Genomic DNA, 11,904 nt, shown 5'->3' with positions numbered 1-11,904 from the left:
GTGAATTGTGTAGGACTGTTGAATCACAGTACCTCTGAAACAAATAATACATTATATGTTAAAAAAAAAAAAGAAGAAGATAGTAAGAAGGGAAAAATGAAGGGGGGAATCAGTGGGGGAGATGAACTATGAGAGACTATGGACTCTGAGAAACAAACTGAGGGTTCTAGAGGGGAGGGCGGTGGGGGGATGGGTTAGCCTGGTGATTATTAAGGAGGGCACGTACTGAATGGAGCACTGGGTGTTATACGCAAACAATGAATCATGGAACACTACATCAAAAACTAATGATGTCATGTATGGTGATTAACATAACATAATAAAATTTAAAAAAAGAAAGATAAATACTCCTGTTATAGGAATCAGCCCATGAGTGTTAGTGGAAGAATTGTAAAGTAAATGCAAATACCCAATAGAACAAGCAAAAAAAAAAAAAAGAAAAGAAGAAGAAATTACAGTCTTGTAAAATGCCACACAAGCTAGCATTCAATCTAATTGCTTAGTTTTTTTTGATGTAAAAAAGAAATAGTTCAGTACAAATTCTCTAATGTCTAAGTTCCTGAGGTCATGGAGGCTTACATAAACCCTACATTTTGTTCCTAGGAGTCAGATTCTCTGTCTCCCTCTCTCCCATCTTCCCTCCCTCCCTCTCACCTTTCTCTGAGTTTTTCTAGATTCTAAGAAAGAAATATATTCCTGTCACATTAATTAAAATTATTGTCTACTCCTGCAATATTTACCAACTTTTTAACATTTTTAATGTTTGAATTCTGAGTGGAAACGTCCTTGGGTACTGTTAATAACAGGAACAGGATCTTCAGGTGAGTTGGTCTCAGGTTGGCTGATCTCTTCTGTGTAATCTTTCATTAATAAGGGGGACATGGAAGTCCTACAACCTTTGAGACAGGGAACATTCATTAGTCTAAATGCCATGATATCTCCGGAGACCATCTTTCTGCAAGCTCACATTGTTGAACTTTGATTTCTTCCCCTTTCCCTAGGGTATCATCCTGATTTTTACCTTGAGGATATCCACCATGTGCCTAGCATAACATAGTCACACGGAAAATTTAAGAGTAATATTATAAAATCTGAGATTGTCCTCAACATCTCAATATCTTATAGGAGCTAAGAATAGTATGTATAAAGTAATAGTGAACACAGTAGATCATGAAATTTTGATTTTTGAGAGTCATGTCTGCAGGTATACCAAGAATGTGGAAAATATTGCTGGAATGAAAAGGGAAAATTTCTTTGTGATAGTGGTTTTCATTTAATGCTTCATATATTGCAAGTGTTGCATCAGCACACCAGAGAAAAGGAGGTTATTTCAGGTCGAAGAAAAGAAAAATCAAATAAGGCACAATAAATGAGCATGTGTTGTGGATTATCAGCCAGGAATATTGGCGTTAAAGAAGGTTGGATGCTGGGGAATGGCTAGGGTTGGGCTTCAGGTAAAACCGAGCAGAGACATTGAGATTTGGTACATTAGCGAATGGAAAGAACTCCCGAGTTTTCAGCGCTAACGACTGTCCTAATAGCCACAGTAATCAAGGCAAGAAGAATTTGTTGTTCTCCCAGTGCAAGCTAACAGCGCTACAGGGAAGCGGGCTGTGCTTGGCTGCTATGGTCCACCTGAGTAATGATTGTAGTTTGCTAAGATTCCATACGTGCCAACCTGAGATTCGATAGGGAAGACAGAAAGAAGCAGATAATAATGAGAAGGCAAAGGGGGAAACAGAATTTACTGAAGGACAGTAATTGGCAAGATAAGATGAACAGAGTCAAGAGGAGATTCGGGAAAGAAAAGTGGGCTTCCCTGTGCTGCCCGAAATGGTACCCACATGTCTATTGCTGCCCACTTTGGCCCTTGATCTGTTTTTTATATATATATATTTTAAAGATTTTATTTATTTATTTGAGAGAGAGAGTGAGAGAGAGAAAGAGCACAAGAGGGGGGAGCGGGAGAGGGAGAAGCAGACTCCCTGCTGAGCAGGGAGCCCGATGCGGGACTTGATCCCGGGACTCCAGGATCATGACCTGAGCCGAAGGCAGTCGCTTAACCAACTGAGCCACCCAGGCGCCCTGTTTTTTATATATTTTTAATAATCTAAGGGTTTAAAATAATATTAATTAGTCAGAGCACTAATAATTTTTTTTACAAGGGTGAGAGTGCATAAACCCACATCTCCTGGAGTCCACAATTTTTAGACTCTGTGCTAAGTACATGAACATCATTTCCTAATTTAATACTTGGACACCAATGCAATATGTATCATCCTGTCATTATTACCGACAAAACTGAGGCTCAGAAAATTTGAGTCATTCACCAAAGATCACATAGTAAATGACAAAGCCTGAAATTGAATTGAAATCTAGGTTTCAAGCACATGCTTCTTTCATTAGCTCTTTGTCACTTTCCCACCCATTCCTTTTCTGTATGTAGAAAATTCATTTTCATGAGTACCAACAAATAGAAGTTAGCTATGAAGGAAATAATAGTTTCTCTTTACCTTGATCTGGTCAGAAAAATCTAAAACGGTGTCTTTGTTTATGATACGCAGGCTAATAGCCTTTTTTTTTTTAATCTAAACATTTCAAATATGTGCCTGTTACTGGTTAACCTATTTTTTTAATTATTGTTAAATGATTAAGATACTTCTGTGGTTATAAACTGCTTGTGAATACAAGATGCTTTGCTTTCTCAAAATAACAGGTACAAATAAAGATTATATGACTCACAACAAGATAATCACATATGTAGCTTTAATGGAAACCGATGTCCCCACTAGAAATTTTCAGGGTGATTGTGTAACCATAGGTGTTTATTGCCATAGTCTCTAGTTTGAGAGGCTTGAGCAAAACACATTTTAAGTCATTCTCCAATTCAGATATTCTATGAGTATTTAATATCATGTATGCTTAGTAAAGTTACCAGATAAAAAGCTAATAGAAAGTTAAAAGATATAATTACGGAATCTAGGTGAGTCTGCTGAAAGCATCCCTGACACTAAGTGAGAAAATAAGTAGGAAAGGAAACACAGGAGTGAGGGAACAGCATGACCCAAAGGCAACTTTATATATTTTAGCAAGTTGTTACATTGTTTTTGGAACACTGAGGGGATTATTGCAGCATTTGGATGGAATCAGTGGAAAGCTTGAGGATATGCAGCCAGGGCTATGTTCTGTCAACATTCACATAGTGTGTGCGTGTGTGTGTGTGTGTGGGTGTGTGTGTGTGAAAACTTCAAAATTCCTGTGGTGACTTCTAAAGGCTGTCTTTCTTATGAGTTTCAGTTTGAACATCCTAACTCGAGAGGTATTATTGCCCCTAATGTTTTACTTCTGATCCTTCCATTATAAATCTGAGTGCTAAATTTATCTTCATTGTTATGTTAGTGCTCTGAAAAAGCACAGATCTTCAGAATGATGGAACTGATACATGTTTTCTACAACAATATACAGTAGTTTTCTATCTGTCCCTAAACTTAATTTGTGTTCTGTCACTCAGGATCAACTTCCAAACCCAGCTCATCACTAATAAGCTGTGTAACCTCAAACAAGTTCCTTAACTTATACATGCCTCCCCATCCTTAAGTAAAATATGAGGCTACTTATTTTATAATTCACAGTGTTATTTGAAGATCTGAATCTATATATTTTAAAGTTTTAGCACAATGCCTGCCACATGGTAAATGTCATAGAAATGTGCTATCATTATTATCATCGTTATTATTTTTATTTTATTTCAGATTTTTCTCCAACTGCGATCATGTTGTTCGCAGAAGGAAATCAGAGTATTGGAGCCACATTCACCCTGTTGGGCTTCTCAGAATACCCACACCTCCAGATTCCCCTGTTCCTGGTATTCCTGACCAATATGCAATTCAAGAGACTTGGATTTTGTGGTCTGATATTTACTGTTAAATAAGTTTCTTAGAATTGCTGCAGTAAGATACACAGTCACTGTGGTGGGCAAACTGAGCATGATCATGATCATCAGGGTCAGTCCCCAACTCCACACGCCCATGTACTTTTTCCTCAGCCACCTGTCCTTTGTCGATTTCTGTTATTCCACCACAGTTACACTCAAACTGTTGGAGAACTTGGTGGTGGAAGACAGAACCATCTCTTTCATAGGCTGCATCATGCAGTTCTTCTTGGCTTGTATATGTGCAGTGACAAAAACATTCATGTTGGCAGTGATGGCCTACGACCGATTTGTGGCCATTTGTAACCCTCTGCTCTACACGGTTGTCATGTCCCAAAAGCTGTGTGCGTCATTGGTGTCAGGGCCCTACATATGGGGTATAGTCTCTCCCCTGACACTCACCTATTTTCTCCTGACATTATCCTTCTGTGGCTCACTCTGTCATTGTCTCTGTCTCCTGTTCTGACCCCTACATCAGCCAAGTGCTTTGTTTCATCATCGCCATATTCAAACGAGGTGAGCAGCCTGGTCATCATCCTCACTACTTATATTTTCATTTTTGTCACGGTCTTAAAAATGTCTTCTGCTGGTGGATACCAAAAAGCCTTCTCCACTTGTGCCTCCCACCTGACTGCCATCACCATCTTCCATGGGACTATCCTGTTCCTTTATTGTGTACCCAACTCCCAAAACTCGTGGCTCATAGTCGAAGTAGTTTCTTTATTTTATACAGTGGTGATTCCCATGCTGAACCCTCTGATCTATAGCCTCTGAAACAAAGATGTGAAGGAGAGTGTCAGGAAGTTAATAAATCACTTAATACAATTTTGTTGAAGATTTGTATTTACAAAAGAGATTTGATTTATTATATGGAGAATTGTTTGATGCTTCTAGTAGAGATGATGGATTCTAATCTTTTCATCTATTCACTGGATTAAAATCTATTGTAATAAACCAGTTATTTGATCATTTGATTTCTATTCACTCCAAAGTTTAGTAAAAGAGCTATGAATCATATGTGAAGTAACATAGTGTTGCAGGTTGAATAGTGTCCAAATATCCATGTCCAACCAGAAGCTCAGAATGTGGCCTTATTTGAAAATAGGATCTTTACAGATGTAATTAAGATAAGGATTGAGATGAGATCACACTGGATTAGGTGGGACCCTAAATCCAACAAGTGTGTCCATATAAGAGACAAAAAAAAGGACACACAGAGAAGGCTATGTGAAGATTGGTGTTTCTTTGCTACCAACCAGGGGGCTCTAGGTGGATGCAAAGAAGGATTCTCCCCTAGCAACATCAGAGGGAGCATGACTCTGCCAGCACCTTGATTTCAGGCTTCTGGTCTCAAGACCTATGAGGGAATGCATTTCCACTGGTTTAAGCCACCACATTTGTGGTAACTTACTGCAGCAATTCTAAGAAACTTATTTAACAGTAAATATCAGACCATAAAATCCAAGTCTCTTGAATTGCATATTGGCAGGGCAAATCATTTTAAAAACAATCTTCAGTTCTATGAAACCAATGAGAATTTTAGGGTTATGGAGGAATTCTGTAAAGTGGTAACTAACTAGGAATGAAAATATGGAAAAATTAGCAATGACCCTGGAGGTGCTCTTTCTAAGACCTGGCCAACTTCTTTGCTCCTTCTTCCAAGAGCCTCTTGTACTTTTATTTAATACAGGAAGTGATGTGAAACATGATGACTTTGAATACCAAATAAAAATTATTTTACACAAATTTACAAAAGGATTATCAAGGGGACCAAAAACAAAACAAAACAAATTCAGTTATTTATCTCACATGTCTTACAATCTGATGTGTCAAAACTGATTTTTTAAATGCTAGCTATTAACACTGTGAATATTGTAATACATTTCAAGCATAGTTTGTTAATTCCTGTTTTGCTTTTAAAGGTTAATCTTTCGTTAATTACACATTTTGCCTGCTGGCATAGCTTCATCTGCCAGACAAATACGGCAAGGTTGCAATTGTTTTGATTGAAATGTTCTCTAAAATTGATTATTCAGGGGCACATGAGTGGTTCCATTGGTTAAGCAAGCATCTGCCTTCAGCTCAGGTCATGATCTCAGGGTCCCGGGATCCAGCCCCCTGTCGGGCTCCCTGTTCAGCAGGGGGTCTCCTTCTCCCTCTCCCTCTGCCCCTCCCTGGCTTGGCTCCTGCTCTCTCTTTCTCTTCCTCACTCTCTCTCTCAAGTAAATAAATAAAATCTTAATTGATTATTCATTTGTTGGTCTTAACCCAGTGATTGACTTAAAATCAAAATATTCTCTCTGTTTATTTCTTGCTAATCATGGTTTGTATCACACAAGGTTCCCAGGATATGCACTGGGCAGAGATGCAACATTGTTGCTCTATATCACCTTAGAAATTAAATGATAATCTCATCTCCAAGAGCAAGTGTGTTTATCTTAAATACGACTTTTTAACTTCATCTTATGCTTTGAAAGTGACACAAATCTTTGTCTTACATCTGAAAGTAAACAATTATAAAATAAATAGGTGTCCTACTTTCAATTTTCCTCAGTTATAAAGTAGGGATTCCACATAACTTTACCATATTATTCTGACCAATTACTAATATACTATATTGCACACTTTCCAGATAATGCAGCTCAAGGTTTGTTCACTCTGGGAAATGAAACAACTTTCTGTTTTAATTCCACCAGGGAGGACTGTATGATTCTCTTTCTCCATGTGTGTGCAGTGTTGTGTTTTTAAAGGATACAAAATATATACACTCCCTCTTCCAAGACCTTTATGACAAAGTAACCATTATCAATCATTACCCTTAAGAATGTATTGATTTATTACATACGTTGTGTTACATTTGCTTGGGAATGGAGAAAGGATGAATTCTCTTTGGATTTAGGTAGTTTGTGAATAAAAGAGGAAAATAGGTGATCAGCAACCATGAAGAGAAAGGCAGAAAAAAAAATATGTGAGTATATTCATTTACTTATTTTTAGTTTAGTGGAATATCTTGCCAAATCACCAGAATTTCCATTAAACCAAAGGTATCAAAACCAGGGATTTTCAAACTTTATTATTCATACAAATTATCTGGGGGTGCTGTAAAGTGCAGATTTTGGTGCAGTGGGCACGTAGGGGGCCTAAGATTCTGCATTTCTAATAGACATCCAAGTGATGCTGGTGATCCCAGCCATTGGACACAGACTCTGGGTAGCAAGACTTTAACCTAAAAGATTTTATTTTAAATAAAGTTCAGCTGGTGTAGACTCATGTCTAACTGTGTATGGAGTCCATAGAGAGCCTATAGAATGAACTCCTTGTTTCTCCTTTCTTCCATTGACAACAATTTAAATAATTATTAAAATGATTTTGATTATGTTTAAAATAAAAATGATTTTAATTATGAAATTTTAATAATTGCACAAACTTTATAGCAAGCACAATTTTGTAAATATATGAAACTTTTTAGTTAGAGAAATAAAGTTTTCATCACCCTTGTGGTCCTAATATACTCCCTTAAAATTCCTTTGAATCATTCAAATCTTTGCAGACGAAGTTTCTGAAAGAGCGAGCCAGGTGAGGAACAGTAGGATAGGAAGTCAGAAAGGCAGGAAACATGATCAAGCAGAGCTTTGTAGTACATTTTAAGAACTTTGGCTTTTATTTTGAGTGAAATGGAGAAACACCACAGGGGTTTACAAGAGTGATTTGGTCTAACTAAAATTTTAAAAGAAAAACCCTGGCTGATGTTGAGAACAAGCTGTGAGATGACAGAAAGGGTAGAAAAGTTAGAAAGCTGCAACTGAAGCTGCAATTTTTCCATGTAATTTCGAGGAAATTTTAGTCATTAAAAATTGTACACAACACCTGGCATTTTCCTTAATTACCTGTTTTGATGCTTGTGAAGAATGAGTTGCTCATGGTTCTCCAGAGTTTGAGTCCCTAGGGCTACAGACTTAGATATAACAGCCTTGGTGGCCCAGTCATACTCAGCTTACTGAGAAACAGGGGGCGGTGGCCTGTTTCTCTGTAGTAGGTAAGTTCATTCAGGTTTTCTATGAAACTGTGGGGTTATTATTTTCCTGATATGGTAACTAGGATCTTCTTTTATTTTACTTTTCATGTTAAATCACTGTAAATGCTATCCAATTGTGAACAATATTAAAGAAAGGTTAACATGCATGAAATATTTGGCTTTAAGTCAATTTCCAACCATTTTACAAAGAAGAGAATTAACTTACCAGCTGGAAATGGATATTTATTCACATCCTCTTTAAATGAGCTGGAAATTGGTATATAAACTTTCATAAATGAGTTAATTCTGAGAGGACTCCTACCTGATAAATCTTGGGACCGTAGACTTATCTATTCAATGCCTGGGCTATAAGAGAAGCTAACCCTTTGGATCTAAACCCTAATAAAGTGTACACTCCACTCAGAAGTCGAAAGGATGCATTGTCCTTCTGAACCACTCAGGAGCTAATCTATTCAGTGAGAGAGGTAGCCTTTACTAAACAAAAGGTGTTAAAATGGGATTGCTATGCTGTTTTCCTAGATTTCTCTAACATTTTGCTTTGACCTTATCTTCTTAAAGATTTTAATTGATTTGGTATACAGGCAAAGTATAGTATGTATGTTTTGGGACAAGCATTGCACATTTTTTTCATACTCTTTCACTCATTTATGCATTTATGTGCAAACATTTACTATCAGTTATGTACATGTTACATTACTAGCTAATGTGTGGATGTACACACTGCAATATGGTATAATTATTTCCCTTTTTTAAGATTTTATTTATTTATTTACTTGAGGGAGAGAGAGATGAGAGAGAGCGAGAAAGAAGGAGCAGTGGGGGGCGGAGGGAGAAGCAGACTCCCCGCTGAGCAGGAAGCCTGATGCGGGACTAGATCCCAGGACTCCAGGATCATGAGTTGAGTCGAAGGCATAAGTTTAACCGACTGAGCCACCCAGGCACCCCTGGTAATTTCTTTCTTTCTTTCTTTCTTTCTTTCTTTCTTTCTTTCTTTCTTTCTTTCTTTCTTTCTTTCTTTCTTTCTTTCTTTCTTTTTCTTTCTTTCTTTCTTTTCTTTCTTTCTTTCTTTTCTTTCTTTCTTTCTTTCTTTCTTTCTTTCTTTCTTTCTTTCTTTCTTTCTTTCTTCCTTCCTTCCTTCCTTTCTTTTCTTTCTTTCTTTCTTTCTTCTTTCTTTCTTTCTTTTTCTTCCTTCCTTCCTTACTTCCTTCTTTTCTTCTTTCTTTCTTTCTTTCTTTCTTTCTTCTTTCTTTTTTTCTGTGTGTGTGTGTGTTTGAGAGAGAGAGAGAGAGAGTAAAGTGATAGAAGTTTATTACATGAAGATACAGAAAAAGCTCTCAAGAGTGAGAGGGGTCCCGACAGGGTTGCCAATGAGGGCCTTTAGGGTTGGTCTTTTATAGAAAGCTAACCAGGGAACTTAAATCATTTAACATCTCTATTGATAACATCTTCAATGGCTTACTTCCTTTTTAGGGGCTGGTTATTCTTTGTTGGTCACAGGTGATTATCATAAAGACACCCACCCCACAGCCTAGTGCAAGATGCACAAAGTGCAGTGGAAATGCAAAGACATTTCAGAGACTCAGCTCAGAGACTAGGTTATATGCATAGCAGTTATCTGCATGAGGCATGTTCTGTATGGAAGAAACTAAGACTGATAACTCTTGCCGCTCTTTTTTTTTGTCTACCATAAAGCATCATGCATATTTGTCACTAACTCCATAAAGCTTCTCTTTGACAGAAACAACTTCTTCCCATACCCCGCCCCCCTCACCTCCTTTCGAGGACACTGTGGTGATGGCGGTAAGAAATCTGAGTGTGGAGACAACCTTTGCCCTCTTGGGCTTCACAGATTACCCAGAGCTTCAGATTCCTCTCTTCCTCGTGTTTCTGATCATGTACATTATCACCGTGGTAAGAAATCTTGGGATGATAGTAATCATCAAGATTAACCCCAAATTTCACACTCCCATGTACTTTTTCCTCAGCCACCTTTCTTTGGTTGATTTTTGTTACTCTTCCGTCGTGACTCCCAAGCTGCTTGAGAACCTGGTCATGGCGGATAAAAGCATCTTCTACTTTAGCTGCATGTTGCAGTACTTCCTGTCCTGTACCGCTGTGGTGACAGAATCCTTCCTGCTGGCGGTGATGGCCTATGACCACTTTGTGGCCACCTGCAACCCTCTGCTTTATACAGTGGTCATGTCGCAGAGGCTCTGTGCCCTGCTGGTGTCTGGCTCATATCTCTGGGGTATGTTTGGTCCCTTGGTTCTCCTCTGCTATGCTCCCCGGCTAAACTTTTCTGGACATAACATAATCAACCATTTTTTCTGTGAATATACTGCTCTCATTGCTGTCTCGAGCTCAGACATACTCATTCCCCACCTGTTGCTTTTTGGCTTTGCCACTTTCAATAAGGTGAGCACACTGCTCAACATCCTCACTCCGTACATTTTTATTTTCGTGACTATACTAAAGATCCGTTCTGCCAGCGGGCGTCGAAAAGCCTTCTCCGCCTGTGCCTCCCACCTGACCGCCGTCACCATCTTCCACGGGACCATCCTTTCCCTCTACTGTGTGCCCAACTCCAAGAACTCCAGGCAAAGTGTCAAAGTGGCCTCTGTATTTTACACAGTCGTCAACCCTATGCTGAACCTTCTGATCTACAGCCTGAGGAATAAAGATGTGAAGGATGTCCTCCAGAAATTAATAGACACAAAAGTCCCATTCCACTGAACTAATCTCAACAGATGTTTTTAATCCCAGAGAACAATGGGAACAGAGCCTTATAAAGCCTTTAACATATGTGTGCATGAGGTTTTTATATATGACTTTAATGTTAATATATTGTGAATTGGTAAACTCAAATCCCCTGAAGATGCAAGTTAATTCTGGGATGAATTCCATAGGATTTTGATCCATAAAGCCTCTATTTCTTCAAATTGTCTAAAAACAAACACATAAAATATTACAAAGCCCAAGGGATGGTTCAGTGTGGGGAATAAAGTTACTGAAGGATCATGTTAACTCACCATAGAAAAGGTCTTTCTGATTTATTACTGCATATGAAGACAAGTTACTTGCCTTTAAAGTTATGTGTGTTGTAGTCACTAAAGCATTGTCTTTGTTGGGAGATGCAGATGGACATGCTGTGTGATAAGAGGAGAGGGTGATGATTCTTTTCTGACACTATTCTTTGGGCTCTATGTATTCTATGAATGGATGGTCTTATACTTCAAACAGCTTATGTTGAGAAGGACACAGGGCAAGGACAATTACACCTGTTGTGTAGATAATGACACAGAAACTAGTTTCAAGAAACTAGTCTGGAAGTGACTGAAATTATTGATCTCTGATCAAAGGGTCTCAACTCTGTTGACTATAAATCTAGTGTTCCTTTCATGATAGTATCAAGGCTATTAGTCTGAGAGGTCACAGAAGTTAGTTTTGTCCTAGATTTTCTGCGACAATCTGTGGAGTCGTTTCAATATTCTTACATCATGCTTGAATAGGATTACTCAGAAAGCTGCATTCCCAGTATTATCAAGTCTGGAAATCTCTACAAGCATTATCTAGTCTAGCTCATATGTATTAGGCCTGGGATGAAGGCAATGTATGTTCTATTTGGGAATACCAAGGAATCATATTTCAAAGTTTCTGTTCTAATGGTTTATATGAATGACTAAACAAGCACAAATATCTGGTAACAAACACCTTAAAAATTCAATTAAATTGTTTTTTAAATTTTATTTTATTATGTTATGTTAATCACCATACATTACATCATTAGTTTTTGATGTAGTGTTCCATGATTCATTGTTTTCGTATAACACCCATGCTCCATGCAGTACGTGCCCTTCCTTAATACCCATCACCAGGCTAACCCATCCCCCCGTCCCCCTCCCCTTTGAAACCCTCAGTTTGTTTCCCAGAGTCCATA

General features: G+C 38.1%; 1 protein-coding gene and 1 pseudogene across 1 annotated transcript; both read left to right on the top strand.

The window, feature by feature from the left end:
• The first annotated feature begins 3,772 nt into the window (after positions 1 to 3,772).
• On the top strand, positions 3,773 to 4,765 carry LOC102727361 (olfactory receptor 5D3-like; annotated as a pseudogene).
• A 4,523-nt stretch (positions 4,766 to 9,288) lies between these two features.
• On the top strand, positions 9,289 to 10,700 carry OR5D14 (olfactory receptor family 5 subfamily D member 14). The gene has a single exon (XM_006728600.2). It carries the CDS (start codon positions 9,762 to 9,764, stop codon positions 10,698 to 10,700), a length of 939 nt encoding a protein of 312 aa, XP_006728663.2. The 5' UTR covers positions 9,289 to 9,761.
• The last annotated feature ends 1,204 nt before the right edge of the window (positions 10,701 to 11,904 follow it).

Source organism: Leptonychotes weddellii, chromosome 11 (genome assembly GCF_054177405.1).
Source record: "Leptonychotes weddellii isolate Sample4059 chromosome 11, ASM5417740v2, whole genome shotgun sequence".
Classification (NCBI taxonomy): domain Eukaryota; kingdom Metazoa; phylum Chordata; class Mammalia; order Carnivora; family Phocidae; genus Leptonychotes; species Leptonychotes weddellii.
Note: the sequence above shows the minus strand (reverse complement) of the source record. Positions and strands in the feature narration are given on the sequence as shown.

Excerpts from the sequence above, each read along its gene's own strand:
- OR5D14 (XM_006728600.2), top strand. The coding sequence starts at position 9,762 with ATGGCGGTAAGAAATCTGAGTGTGGAGACAACCTTTGCCCTCTTGGGC.